The sequence below is a fragment of the Zalophus californianus genome, chromosome 2 (assembly GCF_009762305.2).
Source record: "Zalophus californianus isolate mZalCal1 chromosome 2, mZalCal1.pri.v2, whole genome shotgun sequence".
Lineage (NCBI taxonomy): Eukaryota > Metazoa > Chordata > Mammalia > Carnivora > Otariidae > Zalophus > Zalophus californianus.
This window is the reverse complement of record NC_045596.1, coordinates 152,300,442-152,320,438: the sequence shown is the minus strand read 5'-3', so window position 1 is coordinate 152,320,438 and position 19,997 is coordinate 152,300,442. Positions and strand designations below refer to the sequence as shown.

The 19,997-nt window shown below is 35.6% G+C and overlaps 2 protein-coding genes across 4 annotated transcripts in view; both read right to left on the bottom strand.

The window, feature by feature from the left end:
- The window catches only part of INTS9 (integrator complex subunit 9), a 104,247-nt gene that overhangs the window by 74,543 nt on the left and 9,707 nt on the right, over positions 1 to 19,997 (bottom strand). For 2 of the 3 annotated variants that reach the window (XM_027598016.1, XM_027598018.1), the window contains exon 2: positions 7,083 to 7,125. The exons of the other annotated variant lie outside the window; for it this stretch is intronic. In XM_027598016.1, the coding sequence (XP_027453817.1) occupies positions 7,083 to 7,097 (15 nt within the window). In that variant the 5' untranslated portion in view covers positions 7,098 to 7,125. The remainder of the gene's footprint in view (positions 1 to 7,082; positions 7,126 to 19,997) is intronic. 3 annotated transcript variants of the gene reach the window in all.
- Positions 847 to 19,997, bottom strand: part of LOC113924334 (ATP synthase-coupling factor 6, mitochondrial-like) — a 28,804-nt gene continuing 9,653 nt past the window's right edge. The window contains exon 2 of the mRNA XM_027598028.2: positions 847 to 1,352. Within this exon, the coding sequence (XP_027453829.2) occupies positions 1,022 to 1,321 (300 nt within the window). The 5' untranslated portion in view covers positions 1,322 to 1,352 and the 3' untranslated portion in view covers positions 847 to 1,021. The remainder of the gene's footprint in view (positions 1,353 to 19,997) is intronic.

Genomic DNA, 19,997 nt, shown 5'->3' with positions numbered 1-19,997 from the left:
TTTAACAACTACCCATTTTTCTTTGCTGCATTCCTTTTGATATTGACACATTTCAGGAAAATAGCTATTATGGTAACAAACTTAACTGATCTCTGAAATTACTGTTTTCGTAAATAGCCCTAAATTAATCTCTTATCCATAACTGGGACAAAAACATAAGTCAATTTTCCTCAATGCCCTAGCAAAATTCATGAAAGGTGATTCCTTTCACCTCTAAGTTACTCTTGGTTTGTAACTTACACCTCCAAGTCCTGTAACATTATAAATATATATATATATTTTAAAGATTTTATTTATTTGACAGAGAGAGACACAGTGAGAGAGAGAACACAAGCAGGGGGAGTGGGAGAGGGAGAAGCAGGCTTCCCGCTGAGCGGGGCTCGATCCCAGGACTCTGGGATCATGACCTGAGCGGAAGGCAGACGCTTAATGACTGAGCCACCCAGGCACCCCAACAGATTATATTTTTGAAGTCTCTATTTTGTCCACGGGGCTTGTTTTTCATTTTTACTCCCAATGCTGTAACTTTTATATTTTGCAATATTTTCAAGTAAGTTAGATTGACTAGACTTCAGTTCTAAAGACATGTGTTCCCACTGATGTCAATGGAGGCTACATTCAATCTTTATCTATATATTAATTTAGGGAATGCTGCCATTTTTTAAAAAATATATTTTTTAAAGATTTTATTTATTTATTTGTCAGAGAGAGACACACAGTGAGAGAGGGAACACAAGCAGGGGGAGTGGGAGAGGGACAAGCAGGCTTCCCACTAAGCAGGGAGCCTGATGCAGGGCTTGATCCCAGGACTCTGGGACGATGATCTGAGTCGAAGGCAGACACTTAACAACTGAGCCACCCAGGCGCCCCTAAAAATATATATATATATATACATATATATATTTTTTTTGACAGTTGAGAAATGTTTATTCTGATCCAGTTGTACAACTAATCCAGGTGAAATTACCAAATAAATTTTACATGGTTTTTCCAGGACTGGGGCTTCTTGATGACTTCAAATTTATTTAGGATCTTCAAATGTGAATTCTGAGAACGTATTCATGTCTGCTTTACCATACGTTTGCTTAAGCTTCAAAAGCTCCCTCTCTAGGTCTTGCTGGTGCTCTGGGCCAGTATCAACGGGTCCTCCTGATGCCTGTAGCTTAGTTCTGTATTCTCTAATCTTGTCCACGATGAGTTTCTGTACAGGATCAAGTTCCTTTTTAAATGCCACCGCGGTAACACCAGTGTTGCTCCTCAAATGAACTGAGACTGCAGACCAAATGAGAGAGGAGAACCTGAAAAGCCTCTGAAGCATCATGGTGATTCTGTGACTTGCACTCGGTCCTGAGCTGCCAGTAAAAATATTTTTTTAAAGATTATTTTATTCATTTGAGAAAGAGACAGAGAGCACAAGCTGGGGGAGGGGCAGAGAGAAAGGGAGAAGTAGACTCCCCACTGAGCAGGGAGCCCCACACAGGGCTTGATCCCAGGACCCTAGGATCACCTGAGCTGAAGGTAGACGCTTAACTGACTGAGCCACCCAGGCGCCCCTGCCTTTTTTATTATACAGTAACATTTCTCTGAGCCAGGAGCAATGCAATATTTCCTCTTCTATTAATTTTATTTTTTTTCCTTTACAATTTAAAATATTTTCTTCCTTTAGTTCATAAGCAACTATCCAGTAATCAATAAGTAAGTTTTTGCTTTTCAATTTCTATTTAATTTTTGCTCTATTTTATTGTTGTTTTTTAAATTTCTACATTTTAAAAATTTCTGCAGTTGAATGTGTAGCTGATTAAAATCTGCATTCAGGCTACAAATAGCCCTCTAAGTGATGCTCTGGATGCGTTTTACAAATTTATATTGTGTTTTCAATGTATGCATTTTTAAATACTATGTAATTTCCATTGTGATTTCTTTTGTGAGCCACAAACTGCTTAGAAGTGTGTTTGGTTTAATCTCCGAATATACAGGTGGCAATGATTATCTTTTGGTTACTGACTCCTAATTTTATTATGGTCAGAGAATAGAATTTGTACATTAATTTTTCCATCTTTATTGAAACTTGCTTTATGACTCTGTGCACTGTAAATAGTTGATTTTTTACAAATGACCCAATTATCAATGAAAATCAAAAAGACATAATCTGATTGTGTATACAGAATAGATTAACTTTATTATCTTATTTAAATCTCCCATACTCTTATACTTACTTGAGTCTTAGGAGAGAAAAACTTGTCAATTTCTAATTTTGTCAAATGTTGCTTTACATATTTTGAAGCTTCACTGCTAAGTAAATAAGATTCAGTATTATTACTAGTGAATGGTTTCTTTTATCACTATGTAATGCTCCTCTTTGCTTAAAATCTATTTCTACATTTATTTCTAAATAATATAGCTGTACAATTTTTCCTTTGGTGAATCATTGTCTCATGCGGTATTTTAAGTGAAGTTTCACACATACACAGTTTACAATGAATCAAACAGTTTTATAAGCTATAAAAAATCTCATAGTCCCATTCTGAAAGGTAACTACTTTTGACTCTTCTTGTTATTTCTTCTAGTTACCTCTGTATTTCTCAGTAATGTGGTTATACTGTTATTTCTTGATTTACTGAATTTTAGTTATTGAATTTTTTCTACTATGGAAGTATCCACAAGTTAATGAAGCTTTGCTAGGTCCTGTAACTAAGATATGTACAAAAGGATTCCCTATCACATTCAAAGCAATTCACGTGAAGGCATCTGCCAAATTCCTTTGACTAGATAAAAGAAATTTCAAAGGAAAGGGAATTTAGTTTAACAGATTAACGTAATGATCAGTGTCATCATTAAAGCACCGTGTCATGTTTTCATTCTCGTTTTGTTCTTCCCTGATGCTGTATAAATAAAAGAAAGATATGTCTTAACAATAGTACTGTTGAGTCAATGATTTTACACTATTTTTCACAGTTAATGATTATTTACCAACATTTTAACTGATCTTTGGTCACCAATCCTTTTTTTTTGCTCATCTCTTCCTTTCGGGTTCAATTCCCTTCTTCCTGAAATACAGTCTTTAGTCTGCCTTGGGTGATGGTGTTCAGAAAGTAAACTCTTAGTCATTACTGGTCTGGAAATTTCTTAATTTTAACTTTACTCCTCAACAGTGATGGAAGTAGAATTACAGGGTAGCAAATTACCTCAGAACACTAAGGACATAAATATTCAAGTTGTCTTCTGGCATCTATTATTGCTGATTAAGAAATCTGCTGCCAGTTTAACTGGTGTTCCATTACAGGTTGCAATTAAATTCTTTTCTTTGCCATTAGTGTTCTGATCTTTCATTAAAATTTACATAGGTATAGCCTTCTTTTTGATTTATGCTTCTAACATACAAGGACTTGTCTTTCACAACTGTAAAAAACCTGTCAGCTATTATGATTTTGAATATTGTCTCTTTCCCATTCTTTCTAATTTCTACTAGTGAAATGCCTATGAAATGTATGTTGTAATGTTTCATTTTACTCTCCATTTCTGTGACTAAATTATCCTTTCATATTTTGCTTTTTGAGCTCTGTGAATTCTGGATACTTTCCTCAGCTCTACCTTATGGTTTGCTAGTTCTTTCTTCAGTGGTGTCAAATCTGCTATTTAACTCCTCTGCTGAAATTTTCTTTGCAGTGTCTGTTTTTCATTTCTAGAAATTCTCTTTTTAACAGTTTTTTTTTTTGAGAGAGAGAGAGCAAGTGAGTGGGGATGGGGAAAGGTAAAGGGAGAGGGAGAGGGAGAGACTCTTAAGCAGACTGTGCTGAGCTCTGACATGGGGCTCAATCTCACAATCCTGAGATCATGACCTAAGCTAAAACCAAGAGTCAGACGCTTAACTGACTGAGCTGCCTTGGCATCCCTAGAGGTTCTCTTTTTTAAAAAATAGCATCTTGGGCGCCTGGGCGGCTCAGTCGGTTAAGTGTCTGCCTTTGGCTCAGGTCATGATCTCAGGGTCCTGGGATTGAGTCCTACGTCGGGCTCCCTGCTCAGTGGGGAGCCTGCTTCTCCTTCTCCCTCTGCTGCTCCCCCGGCTTGTGCTTGCTCCTGCTCTCTTTCTGTCAAGTAAATAAATAAAAAATCTCAAAAAAAAAAAATAGCATCTTGGGGTCATCTGGCTGGTTCACTCAGTAGAGCATGCAACTCTTGTCTCGGGGTTGTGAGTTTGAGCCTCACATTGGGCACAGAAATTACTTAAAAATAAATTTAATAAATAAATCTTAAAAAAATAGCATTTTCTTCTTTTCTAGGTTTGATATCTCCATATATGTCTTTAATCACTTTGACATATTAATTTTAGGCTCCCCAGATTAGGCTCCCCAGATTATCAGATAATCAGAATAATCAGATTATACAATATTCTGAAGTTCTTGGGAGTCTTGCTATACCTGCTGAGTCTCACAGTGAATTTCATTTGTTGTTGTTTTAAAATTTTGGAAGACCATCTTCATTGGAGCTATATATATGAGAATTCTATGCAGAATGGGTTGGGGCAGGTCCCAAGAAATAGTACCATCTTTAGATCAACTTTTATGTTGATTTCTCAGCTCGAATATCTATAACTATACAAAGGAGCTAATAAATTTGACTTTTAACACTCTCAATGCATTGGCTCAAGCTCCTTGCAGAGATAATCTTCTTTATTGACCTCTTGAGCAAGTGAATGATACTTTTCTAGCACTCCTTTCACTGAGGTACAGAGTCCTTGGGGGTTTTGGTTTACTGATTTTAAAATATGTGTTTGTGAATATTAAATATATTACTAAAAAGACTCATATCATGACCTCAGGTTTCAGCAATTCTAATACTTTAAAATCTGTTATGAACAAAATGACCAGTCAACTTAACCTCACAAAACTTCAAAAGCAATATGAATTGCTGTAAACTTCATAAAACAAAACAAAAGATTTAGTAAATTAGTACATTTGTTAAACTTGGCACTTTGGTCATGGCAAACTGAATTACAGTGAATTGGCTTTGGGGAATAAGTCTGTCTTTTGCAGAAAGAACCATGGACCAAAATATCATATATATTCTCCTATTCCCTAGTCTTATTTAAAAATAATTATAATTTACACAGTTATTACGATATTGTGTTTATGTAGTGTCAGGCACTCTGCAAGAACTTTACATTTAATTCCTTTAATCTTCCCAACAATGTTATGAGGTAGGAAGTGTATTCTTATCTTACAAATGGAGAAAATGAGACACAGAGATTATGAAATTTGCACATGGTCCCAAAGCTCTAAGAGCTGTACCAGAACTGAATCCCGGACAGTGAGATCCAGAAAGAATACTCTTAACCACCATGGCATTCCATGCTACACACAGAAAAAGGGATCATCAGAGAGGATAAAAGAATTTTTTTTTGTTATATGCTCTAAAATGATGTGCTCGAAAAGGCCATACTTTGAATTGATAAGAATGTAGACTGAATTTATAATCTGGTTGTGACCAAAGAAAATTAGTTACCTAGCTAATGTAAGATAAAGCAAGGGTCCCAAGTAAATTAAATTATTAAATTGGTCTATAATCCATCATAGCAGTAATTTTCTTTTGTTCGGTTTTCTCTTGCATTTTTTAAAAAAAGTGATAGGATTCTCTCACTATAGTTTTGCTGAACTACTTTTAATTATCTTTAATATAACCTATAACCTCTAGGTTTAGTTAATACCAAAAGCTCTTTAATATTGTTTGAGAGAATTACATAGCACCATAAAGGAACTGCTTTTTATAGGCAATAGTGTTAATGAAATAAGTTATAAATGGTATCACCAATTTTTTCCTTTTTCTCCTTTGTCTATTTAACTAACTCATGGAGATCTATGAGCAAAGAGAAAACAGGTTCAGTTTGCTTTTCTCCCTGGTAGTGGAATAAAGAAGTAACTTAGGTTGTTTCTGATTCAAATACAACATTAAAAAAACCAAAACAACTTTTAGCCAATTGATTTTTGTCTAATGGTTTTGCTTCCTGGTACAACATCAGAAAACCTATTAGTATAATTTACACATAAATGAATATAGGAAAAAACAAATCTCAATAGATTCAGAAAATGTATTTGAAAAACACAACATTGATTCTAGGCAAAACCTTTACCAAACTATAAATGGAAGGTATTTCTTTAATTTGATAAAAGGTTCCTAACCAAATCCTATATCACAGTTAATGATGAAGTATGTGAAACTATTTCCTTAAAGTCAAGAACAAAACAAGGATACTCACTATGACTGCTTAAATTTAACACTATACCTGGAAACGCTATATAATGCAATATGGCAAGAAAAGTAAAAAGATAATTAGAAATGGAGAAATAAAAACAGGCATTGCTCACAACTGATACAATTAGAAGACATTCTAAAAACAAACTATTACAGCTGATAAGAGCATTCCTCCTCAAGGTTGCTGGATACAAAAATCAATGTACCAAAAAAATTTTTTTAAAGATTTTATTTATTTATTTGACAGAGAGAGAGCACACAAGCAGGGGGAACAGCAGAGGGAGAGGGAGAAGCGGGTCTCCCGCTGAGCTGGGAGCCTGATGCGGGGCTCAATCCCAGGACCCTGGGATCATGACCCGAGCCGAAGGCAGATGCCTAACCAACTGAGCCACCCAGGCGCCCCTCAATGTACCAAAATTAACTGAGTTCTTATATGCCAGCAACAATTAGTAAAAGTAATGAGTTAAAAATTAGAATACCATTTATATGGCAAAAAATTAAATGCACCATAAAAGTAAAAAAGAAGTGTAAAATGTTTACCAAAAAAATAAAACTCTACTTAAATATTAACTGGAAAGGAAAATAAACTGTTGCAAAAAATAGCAATTCTCATTAACCTACTTTTTATAAAATTTAAGAATCGTATGGAAGAGTCAAGGGCTAAGATTACCTAGGAAAATATTAAAGACCAATGATTGAGAAGAATTAAATTTTCTGACATTATAACTTACTGTAATGTGATTAACAGCTGGATGTTATACTAATGGAGTGATAGCTAATGGACCAGTGAAACAGGAATAAACAGTCCAGAAAAGAGACACACATACACATACCTCAGGGCTTGACATATGATAAAAGCGGCATTCACTTATGGTGCTGGGGAAGTTTGCAATCCATTTGAAAAAAAAAAAAAAGACTTTGCATCATACACAAAACTTAATTCCAGATGACTTAAATACTGAAGATATGAAGGCAAAAACTTTAAAACTTTTACTGAATAATAAAAAAAAGGATAAATACTTTATTACCCTGGGGTAGTGGAGAATTTCTTGAGACAAAAAAGTACAAACCATAACAGACTAAGAAACTTGACTATAGTAGTTTAAAATGAAAATCTTCAAGGATACCATTAAAGAGTGAAAACACAAGCCAGAGATTGGGAGAAAATATTTCCATATGTTACTAAAAAAGCACTAGTAACGTATTCAACTTTAAAAAACTCTTACAAATCAACAACAAAAAAGATTTTAAAACTCAAAAGAAATGAGGAAAACAGGAGTGGGCAATAAATGTAGATACAAAAAGCTCAAAATCACTATAATCAGGGAAATGCAAAATAAAATAATGAGCAAACAGACTGATGATACTAAGTATTGAAGAAAATATAGTAAAAATGGAGTATAAATTGGTGTGACTGGAGAATAATTTGGCAATACCTAATAATACTGAATACATACTATAACATATACTAAACTAACAGAAGCATGTACACATATGATACACATCAACTTGAGGAAAGCAGTAACCTAGGAAGAGGGAGGAAAAGTGAAGGTTGGTGATCTTAGCTTTAGATATAACTTATGTCTTTAAAAAGGGGATGGGAGGGGAGATCTGATTACAAAAAAAGGGCAAATTATTAACATCTATTTAATGTTAGTAATGAATACTAAGGTGTTTGTTTTTATTTTTTTTTTGTATTGTTATCAGACACTTCCTCAGACATTGGAATTATGTAACTATACCTTTCCTACTATTGTCAAAATCTGTAGTGCTATTTTCCTTATAACAAAAGTCTCATGGTACAAAAATAAAATTCAAGAGATCATAATGGATAAATATTTTAGGATTAGTATATTTGCTAGATATATTTGTTAATTTTTAAGGAACTGTGCTGACTATAATGGTCCATAATTTTCATTTTGATATACATGTCCTGATGTAAAAGTAAACAAGACTTAAAACTGCTGACGTGCCAATGGAAATGGAATAAATGAGAATGTTACCTCTTGAGAAGGATGATTCAACAAGATATGGCCTTTGGCAGGGGTAGGAAAGAAACAAAGACAACTCCCACATTTTTTAGTCTAAAATTTTGAGATTACATTAGTACCATCAGTGAACTCCTTGATGCTTTCCTACTCTTAAGAAGTTTGGCAAAACACTTCTCTAACAAGATTTGGCAAGGTTTTATAATTTTACAAAAAATTTTTCAAATGATGTTGATCAACATCTAATTAGCAGAAATGTTATATTAACACAATAGCTATATTTATAAAATATACATATTCATAAAAATACACATTAATGCTGGTACTTGAAAAGGAATTTCAATAATAAAATTAGACCCTAGCTTCGGAAGGAACAGCAACTGGAAATTTCATTGTATGAATTACCTTCACTAACAATAAGAATTACTGACAAATATTTTCTATCCAGTATTTAATTAGCTCTTTCCCAACAACTGAATAAAGTAAGTATTGATACCAACTCGACTGTCAAGGCCCAAGATCACACAGTTAGTAACAGACTGAATTTGCTCTCAAAGTAGCACAAGTTTTCAATGCCTTCTCTTAAATCATTCCACTAATATACTAGAAGAAAACCTATGGGTTATAGAACTAAAGGGAAGTGCTAAAATAAAACCTCTGGAAAAGTACATGCAACAGAAATACAATGCATGCCACATACATAATTTTTAATTTTTTAGGAGCTAAATTAAAACAGTAAAAGGAACAGGTAAAATTAATTTTAGTAATATATTTCATTTAACCCAAATATTTTTAAATTTTCATTTCAACATAAAATTTATATAAAAATATTAATGAGACATTTTTACATTACTTTCATGGTACTAAGTCTTCAAAACCTAGTGTGGATGCTATACTTGCAGCATATTTCAATTCAGATGTTAAATTTTCATCTGAAATACTTCATATGCATTTAGATTGCATAAAACTTAGTTGAAAAAGGAGATCCACATACCCAAGTTCTTCCAAACACATTAAAAATTTTCTTAATAACTGAATCAAGTATCAACTTTTAAAGTTTACTTAAAATACCATTTGGGGCACCTGGGTGGCTCAGACGGTTAAGTGTCTGACTCTTGATTTCAGCTCAGGTCATGGTCTCATGCTATGGGCTCTGCACTCAGCAGAGAGTCTGTTTGAGATTCTCTCTCGTTCTCTCTCTGCCCTTTCCCCAGCTCCTGTGCCTGCATGCTCTCTCTCTCAATAAAAAGTAAAATCTTTAAAATAAAATAAAATACAATTAAAAATTCAGTTCCTGAGGCACCTGGGGTGGCCCAGTAGGTTAAGTGTCTGCCTTCGACTCAGGTCATGATCTCAGGGTTCTGGGATTGAGCCCCTCATCAGGCTCCCTGCTCAGTGGGGACTCTGCTTCTCCCTCTGCCCCTCCCCTGCTTGTTCTCTCTCTTTCTCTCTCAAATAAATAAAATCTTAAAAAAAAATTAAATTCAGTTCCTTAGTCATACTAGTAACACTGTTTAAAAGTCATATGCTGTGTGCCTCGGTGGCTGAGTTGGTTAAGCGACTGCTGTCGACTCAGGTCATGATCCCGGAAATCCTGGGATCGAGTTCCACATTGGGCTCCAGGCTCAGCGGGGAGCCTGCTTCTCCCTCTGACCCTTTCCCCTCTCATGCTGTTTCTCTCTCTCTCTCTCTCAAATAAATAAATCTTAAAAAAAAAAAATAAAAGCCATATGCTAAATAAATATGAAAAAATAAAAAAATAAAAGCTATATGCAGCTGGTGGATACTGTACCAGACAGGGCAAATCTAGAAAACAGAGGAAAATCTTTGTGCTTTAAGTTAGGAAAAAATTTCCTAGATTAAACAAATTGTCCTTCAAAAGACATTCTTCAGAAAATGTAAGATAACTCAGACTGGTGGAATATATTTGCAAAACACCTATCTCACAAAGAACTTAAAGGCAGAATTCTTACAACTTTAAATATATTCAAATGAAAAGATGCTAAACATTAGTCCTTAGAGAAATACAAATTAAAACCACAATAGGATACCACTATACTCTTAGTAGAAGGGTCAAAATTAAAGACTGACAAGCACTGGCAAGAATGCAAAGAAATCAGAAATTTCATATATTATGAGCATAATGCTTTTGAGATTCATCCTTTTTGTTGCTATCAATAGTTCATTCCTTTCATTGCTAAGAAGTATTCCAATGTCGGATGTACCAGAGTTTGCTTATCCATTCACAAACTGATGGACATTTGCATTGTTGTTTCTAGTTTTTGCTCAATATTAAAAAGCAGTTATTGACATTCACATATAGGTTTTTGTAGGGCATATGATTTCATTTTTCTTCAGTAAATACTTAAGAGTGACATTGCTGGGCTATATATGTTTAATTTTATAAGAAATTACTAAACTGTTTTCCAAAGTAGAAATTTATTTTTAGCTTAAAAAATCAGATTTTATTGCTGGGCTGTGTACCACATATCCAATATAAAGCATTAATTAGTTCTAGGCATAAAGTATTAGTTCTAACTTTGCCTCTAATTTGTTATTAGTCCAAACAAATCCCTAAATTCTTTGGGCCTCAAATTTCTTCACCTGACGAACGAGGAGACTTAAACTAGATTATTTCTAACCCCTCTCTTAACACAAAAACGTTGCTTCTTATTATTCTATCATTTCACTGGGTTGACCAAAACTCCTTGGTCTTTTATATAACATTTCATTGAGATGTGTTTATGTGTAACACTGTGTTCTTTACAACTGACTTTCTGAATATATAAGACATTAAACAATTTATAAGCTGAAGGAATTCTAAGATCATCTTTTAAAATAAATGAGAAATCTAGCCCTTACAGGGCTTGTGAGCTTTTCTCTGTACCAACACCCCTGAGTATACATACATACATATGTTGCCATCAATAGTTATAGCTCACCAGGAGATACTCCATGCCCCAACAGAATGTATAAGATTCTTAGTGTGTCAGGGAAAGAGGAGAGCACACTCTATTGAGAATCTCTGCCTTAAACCACACCATCCTGAGTTAAACTGGCTTCCACTGAGCCAAATTTGCCTAATTTGGAACAATTACCCCTGCTAAGAATTTTGGGCCAGGCCCTCCAACACTCAGAGACTTCTATAAATACATCTCAATTTTATTTGGTAATCTTTCACTTCCTTTCACTTTATATCTTGATTTTATCTTGCAGGAGAGCTGTTAAACATGCCAATCATACTGTCAAGCTGACTACACAGCTGGATAGAGGGATAATTTTCCATATGAGCAGAAAATCTGCAGCATGCACGGTGGAACACAGTGAAGCCACTTTCTGGTTGGAGAGTGGCTAGATAACACACTCAGCTAGGTAACTGACACTTACGGCTGCTCCTTCATGCTTATCCTCTTCCCTGACTTGGTTCTCCATGCAAATGAGTAAAAAAGCAGAGAGTGGTCATAAAAACGCAAACAGCACAACCCCAATGTAAGTTCAGGAAGGGTGGGAATGTTGACAGTAAATATTAAGGATGGGAGAGGGAAAACTGGTAGGGATTGGCTTGGGAACAAACATCACTGCTTGTCTGGTACCAGAACTTTAAAAATGTTAAAAGTAATTAGAGTTGATGGAAAAAAAGTTCAGAGCTATGCATATGACCTCATTTATGTAGATATGTGTGTGTGTGTGTGTGTGTATAAAATTAAAAAAAAGACTGAAAGCACATACCATGCTGGTAAAAGTCATTACTGCAGGGGAGAGGGTGGTTGACAATACTGCAATTTTCACTTTCTACTTTAGATAATCTTGAGTTTTGTTTTTTTTTTTTAAGATTTTATTTATTTGACAGAGAGCGGGAGAGAGAGAGAGAACACAAGCAGGGCGAGCAGCAGAGGGAGAGGGAGAAGCAGGCTCCCCGCTGAGCAGGGAGCCCGATGCAGGGCTCGATCCCAGGACCCCAGAATCATGACCTGAGCCGAAGGCAGACACTTGACTAAGAATTTTTTTTTTTTGGATCAGAATTTTTTTCTCTTTTGGAATACAGAGTAATTACCATAGAAGTTTCTATTGGCAACAAAGGTTTTTTTTTAAATTAACATATAGTGTATTATTAGTTTCAGAAGTAGAGTTCAGAGATTCATCAGCTGTATATAACACCCAGTGCTCATTACATCACTTGCCCTCCTTAATGGCAACAAAGTTTTTTTTTATTTTTTTATTTTTATTTTTTTTTAAAGATTTTATTTATTTATTTGAGAGAGAGAGAATGAGAGATAGAGAGCACGAGAGGGAAGAGGGTCAGAGGGAGAAGCAGACTCCCCGCGGAGCGGGGAGCCCGATGTGGGACTCGATCCCGGGACTCCAAGATCATGACCTGAGCCGAAGGCAGTCGCTTAACCAACTGAGCCACCCAGGCGCCCGGCAACAAAGTTTTAAAAGAGGTTGAGAGCAAAGAGATAACAGCATTTGGAGGAAAGGAAATAAGGAATATGGGAGACAGAGATAAGGGTAGAAATAGCTAAGGATAATAATAAATTAAAATAATAAGTACTACTCTAACCTAATCTTTCAAATATCTATTTATTTAGGGAGGGAGGGCAGAAGGGAGAGGAAGAGAGAGAATCTCAAGCAGACTCCCTGCTGAGCCAATGCAGGGCTCAATCCCAGGACCTGAGCTGAAACTGAGAGCTGGACAGCCAACTGAGCCACCCACGTGTCCCTCTAATCTAATCTTCATACCAACTACACTTCAGAGTAAAAGCTGTGCTCCACCACCACCAAAAAGAAATTGCATTAAAGATCATATATGACAGGACTATGAGCTGGTTTTGTTCTACACTGTTTGTTTTATTTGTGATTGGTTTTCAGGTGTTTAATGAAACTATTAACCCAGTATGTCCTTTAAGAACAACAGCAGCAAGAGTGATAAAAGTGCTAGTAAAAAGCAACATGTGATTATGATGGATAAACGTAAAGATGCCTTTAAAAGGAGAAAGAGATATGGAAATGATAAGCATTATTTATGGGCTAAATTATGTAAAAGTAGAGGCAATTTAAGGGCAATGGAATTTATACAAATTGTTGAAAATTTGCAGCAACGACTATGAGCAAGAAAAAAGGAAAATGATTAACAAAATAGTAAACTTTTAAGTGGCTAAGATCATCATCAACAAGGAGACTTATTAGTTTAATATTAATTCAAGAGTAAGCTAGGAGTTTATTCTACTCATATTAAAAAAGTTGTGCACTTTTTCTCTCCCTCAAATCACAGATAATACATTGGTTCAAGGTTCAATAACCAGACAAATGTGGACATAGAGTCAACCATTAAGGAGAGAGCAGATACCCTGGTCACAAGGGAGTTTCCTGGGCATTTGTGTAGATAACTGGGAAGAGGTGTTACCTAACAAAACAAACTTTCCTTTTTCTTTCTTTTTTTAAGATTTATTTATCAGAGAGAGAGAGAGAGAATTAGGGGAGAGGGAGAGAGAATCTTCATGCAGACTCCCTGCTGAGCGTGGAGCCCGATGCAGGGCTCAATCTCACAACCCTGAGCTGAAACCACGAGTCAAACGCCCAACTGACTGAGACATCCAGGCACCCCTCGAACAGACTTTTAATGTTGACAAAACTGTTCTACTTAGGGGGAAGGTGCGAGAAATAATGCATATCAGCATAGAGAAGAATATTCCTAACTCAACCTTTAAATGAGTATTTTTCTGGGTGGACTCAGGAAAAGCCCCTTTCAGTCACTTCAGATTTTCAAAGAAACGGATTTATAAACTGCTTTTCATTAAGCGAAGAAGTTTATAAAAACAGCTACCATTTATTGCGCACTTCATGCTGGGTTCTTCAAATACATTTATGTGTGGACAAAAACCAGGCTATCAGCAATTAGCTTTGGGGTCTAGAAAAGGCTTTTCAACCAAAAAATTTCCTTCTAGTCACACGGTTAACATGTCAGAGTTTTCCTTTGCCTGTACCATCTGGGTCCTCGGGAGAGAACAGAAGCAGCAGCTTCTTTTACTAATTAATACCGATCCTACAAAAATGGCAGCAGGGAGACCCATACTTACTAGAGGAAGTAGTTTGATTTTGATTTTCAGTTTGTTGTGGTTGATAAAATACTTCTTTAAAAACTTTGTATGGAATCATAACAGAGAAATTCTTTTTTTTTTTTTTTAAGATTTCATTCATTTATTTGACAGAAAGAGACACAGCGAGAGAGGGAATACAAGCAGGGGGAGTGGGAGAAGGAGAAGCAGGCTTCCCACCGAGCAGGGAGCCCGATGCAGGGCTCGATCCCAGGGCCCTGGGATCATGACCTGAGCCGAAGGCAGACGCTTAACGACTGAGCCACCCAGGTGCCCCCATAACAGAGAAATTCTAAAACTTTAGGGAAATATTTGATATAATCCTGGTGTAGAAAAGGACTTTTAAATGCCATCCTAAAACCATGATCTGAAAAGAAAATCATTACAGATTTGTTTATTTATACTAAAACTTTAAATATGGCTGAAACTACTCTAAAACAAGACAAAAAAAGATACACTGGCAAAAACCATTTATAAAACCAAGATGAAGAACTGATATCCTTAATATATAAAGAACTCTAATAACTGAGTAAGAAAAAGACAAAGATTCCAACTGAAAAACGGGGGAAAACCACAACCAGGTAATTTGTAAAAGAGTATAAAGGGCCCCCGAAAAATACACAAATCATAAAACACCAAAAACAAATGCAAAGATGGTCAACCTTCTACAAGTAATAGAAGTGCAGATTAAAACTACGCTGTGAGGAAATGATCTGACCCATACTCACCTGAAGAAACTAATCATGAGGATGTGGGGAAATGTAAACTCTCAAGTTACTCCGGGTATATAAAAATGAAAGAACTTCTGAAAAGCAATCTTGAGTCAAAATTTAAAATGTGCATGTATAGTCCTTGACCTCACAATTCTACTTAAGGAATTTACTTACACTAAGCAAAAAACCAGATGGGTGCAAAAAAATAAATAAAACTATGTTCTCTTCAGCATTGTGCAGGACAGTTAGGGGATGGAAACCAAAATGTTCAAGAAGCAGAATAAATCCACATAACGTAATACTATAAAAATACCCCAAATGAGCAAAACAAGTATTTAAAATGGAAAGGCTTGCGACAGAGACAGTTGTCTCATTATCTGTATCCCCCTCTGTCCTTTTATAGGAGAACCCCAAATCTCAGCTGGAATTATAACCACCTGGAATAAAGACTATTTCCCAGTCTCTCTTGCAACTAGATGTAGCAATGTAAGTCCTGGCCAAAAAGATAGATCAAAGGGGTGTGTGAAACCTGAGAAACTAACAAAGGAAAGGGGCATCCTTTCTTTGCCCCTTCCTCCTTCCTCCTGGCTGGAAATAAGGACCGGATGGCCTTAGCTGGTAAAGTCATACTGGATCACAGAGAGTAAGCCACATATTGAAGATGGTGGGGCAATAAGCCAGTAGGGAGAGTTTGGGTCTCTAAGGATCATGGACCTGCCCTATCAGCCCTGGACTATTTAGCTCAGACTTCATTCACATAAGAGAGAAACAAACATCAACATTATTTAAGCCATGGTTATTTCAGGCTTCCTATCACTCAGTGGAATCTAATCCTAACAGATTTTTAACTTTATAGAGTTACTGATACAGAAGGATATCACTGCACACATCCAGGAGAGCAGATTACATACCAAAATGTTAAACAATGATTATTCTAGGTAGTGAGATGACAGGTGATTTTTGTTTCCTTCTTTATAGCTTTTAATTATATTCTGAAAAAATTTTTTATGAGTATTTATTGGTTCTATAATATTTTTGAGAAAAGCATTCCAAAAATTCGAGTGAATTAAAGAAACAAGCTTTATTTAGTCCCTCTGCAGAACTCTGATAGTTCAGTCAGATTGATTTCTTTTTAAAAGAAACCATGTTGTGTTTGCCCGACAGTCTCCCACTGAATTGCAGCAGCTTGCCAAACCCAGAAATAGGTTTCACCAGGCTGAATTTCTCAGGGTCCCTTCTAAAACCCTACAAAGAGATGGTAATCCACAGCAGTTTACTAGTCCTCTAGGAAGTTGCTCTTTATACATGGGTGACATAGGTTAGCCAACAAGTCAACAGTTTTTATCCTTCAGAACTTTCGGGTCAACAGCGTGTTGAATTAAAGGCAGATACAAATGAGAACATACATGGAAGTGTAACAAGATAAAAATTCATCAAACTATATGCACACTTGAAATTTATGCTACTTTAACTGTATGAAAATTATATGAAAAAAAACCGAGGATGGCATCACACTTTCTAGTGATTTATCTATATTCAAGCTGTCGATGTAACCAAGAATATTCTATGCATTTGTCAGTTCTGCAGGAAAGGTACCCTTGCCCAGCTTTTTCTCAATAAAGGTGAATGTCAAGGAATTCACTGTCTGTCTCTGTTCTTTCCTTTTATCCTGTCTGGGTATTGTTCTTATATGGTGCCCGTCAATGGGTCCCATGGATTCTCTGGATCCCTTTCACCTTCTGATGTATCTATGAATTCTGTTACGGCTGATGAGGTCCTCATAAAGTGCTTAGAAAAATCTTGTCCTAAGTAGGGTAAATTCTGACTTTGCTTTTGCTTTGATGCACTTGCTAAACTCCCTAATGCTTCTTGTTTTGATTATATTTCACTTTTCAAAATATTTTCTGTAACTGCAGTGAATCATACTTTTTGATTTCACATTCCAAAGTTTTTCTTAGGTATGTAAAATACAGTTCTTCCAACTCCTTTGTCCTAGATTTCCCAAGGGATAAATTTAAAGGCTCCAGGTGTTTGAACATTCTTACTTTAAAGTAAAGCTTTAGGGAAGCCTGGGTGGCTCAGCTGGTTGAGCGTCTGCCTTCAGCTCAGTTCGTGATACCAGGGTCCTGGGATCAAGTCCTGCATTGCTCCTTGCTCATTAGGGAGCCTTCTTCTCCCTCTGCGGGCCACTCCCCCTATTTGTGTGCTTGCTCTCTCTCTGACAAATAACTAAAATTAAAAAAAAAATCTTAAAAAAAAAGTAAAGCTTTAAAGCTCCCAAACTCCCTTGAATTATGTTTTTCAAATATCCTTATTCTGCTACTGTCTAAACCACTAAGTCTCGTATTCAAAGTCACCACTGTGGCTTCAATCTACCTTTTGAACTTTCATTCCTGATAACCCCCAGCCAGCAATTCCACCCCTGACCCCAATGGCAGTAACACAAAACTCTTCCTCTGACATATCTTCCAGCCAACATACTTTTCAAGGCCAACTCAAATTTTACTTCTGTAGGCAACTTTGACTTTCTGGTTGGAAAACATCTTTCATACTCCTAAACTTACATACCCCACTACTGCCTTTATCACAGTCTATTACTAAAACTGCATACAGTCAGTCACAAACATAAAGAGCTTGTTAAATAGTCAGTTACTGATAGTAGGATCTATGTCTTATTCATCTTTAGTATGTCCCATGGCCTCAAGGAGGTTTTGTATGAGACAGGCATTTAATAACATTTGTTGGATCATACAGCCAAAGGATTTTTGTTATTGCTTCTCTTATCTGTTAATTTTAACTATCACATAGCTGTTCATCAACAGTTTCTTCCTACTGGATCTACATAGCTTCAATCAAATACAGCTTAAAATAAATAAGCCCTTGCCTAGGGCTCTGAACCCTTTTTTTGTTTCTACAAAGATTTTTTTTTTTTGGTGTGGTAATTATGTTTATTTTAACAGACCGATTTGTTTACATTTCTTGCCTTTATCAGGCCTGTCTCTTAAGTACAGAGAAAGAAACTATTTCTGGCTCTTCTGTCTTCTAAGGAAACCCTGCAATTTTCTCTTAAGGTCATAGAAGTCTTTTACTTCTGTGAATCTGCTATACACCACCCAAGACTTTAAGTTATAAAAACTATTGTTTTCTCAAAAGTCTGGAAATGGCTTGCAAGATATAATTAACTGCCTAGAACAAACAATACAGTACAACACAAATAGACCTTCCCCTTACAAAATAACTTATTGTTGGTCTTTGTCAAAGAATCTCACTTTATTAGTGACTAGAAATTTTTGGAGCAAGAAAGTAGTTAGCTATAGCATATAAATTAAAATATATAAAAATTTCAAGCCAAAAGTTGATATAACAGTGACATGCTGAATTAAAACAGCATGTCCATTTATATCAGAAATAGAACAGAGATGTCTACCACCACCACTCCTATTCCAAACTATCCTGCAAGTATAAGCCAATGTAATTACACCACAGAAAAAAATGAGGTTTAAAAGATTATCTGCAATCTGGCGTATTCCTATACGCCAGGAAAATCCATGAGAATTCACTGGAAAAACTACTAAAAATTAAAATAAAGAATTCAACAAGGGGCCCATAGAGAGAATACAAAAAAAGAAATACCCTTCTTATATGTAAACTATGTAGGGAAAGATTCCAATCAAAGTAACAATAAAAAAGATAATGTTTAAGAAAACATTTAAACAGGGGCGCCTGGGTGGCTCAGTCCTTAAGCATCTGCCTTTGGCTTGGAATCGAGTCCTGGGATCGAGTCCCGCATCGGTCTCCCTGCCCGGCGGGGAGCCTGCTTCTCCCTCTTCCACTCCCCCTGCTTGTGTTCCCTCTCTTGCTGTGTCTCTCTCTATCAAATAAATAAATAAAATCTTGAAAAAGAAAAAAAAGAAGAAAAGATTTAAATAAAGGAAAAGACATTTGTTCTTTAGACTCAATGATATGTTGAAAGAAATAAGTCAATTCTCTCCTTACATTTTATAAATTTAGCCTGATTCCAATAAAAATATGAGAAAGATTTTACTGGGAACTAATAATTCTCAATTTTATAGGATATCTAAAATTCTAAATTTTATATGAAAAAAATAACTGTATGAGAGCAGTCTGGAAAATTCTAAAGTAGAGAGCAATGAGTGGAAACAAGTACTACAAGATATTAAAATACACTCTAAAACTACAAAAAATAAAAGTGTAGGACTGTAAAATAAACCAAGTGGGATAAAAGAGTTGAGAAGAAAACAGAAATACAGATGTTTTTGTAGCCACATGAAAAGATGTTCTACATCTTATACATAGGAGAAAAAAAATTTAAGAAGTGTAATGACAGACCATTTCTTCACTTTTCAACGAGAAAAAAATAAGTTTGATGGTAACATTGTAGTGGTACACTGGGTTATGCTGCTGGAGACAGTGTAATCTGATAAGTCTTTATGGGGGCATTTTGGCAATAAAATGAAATAAAAAATGCACATACCCTTTGAACCATCCATTTCATCCAGAAATGTATCCTACAAATATACTTCCAGAGATGCTCACAAAGGAGATTATCACACAACATGATTTCTGAATGCAAAGGATTGGAAACAATGTAATGCTCATGCTCATCTATGAGGGTTTGGCCAGATAAATTATGGCATATCTAAACAACAAAACACTGCACAACTGATTTATTTTCTAGCAATGGTATGAACATATTTTTGAGATATGTTGACACTAATTTCATATGTTATATTTTATATTAGTAACAAAGCCATGCCCTAAACTTTAACAATGAATGATTTTCAAAATCATCATGGGGGGTGTAGGTGGGGGTAGTAGAACTTTATCTTTCAGCCTAACATCCATAATTCTAAACTCATCCTTTAGACAATGAAAATACAAAGTGTCTGTTAGAAATATTTAAAAAAATATCTGAAAGGAGAATTGAAAAT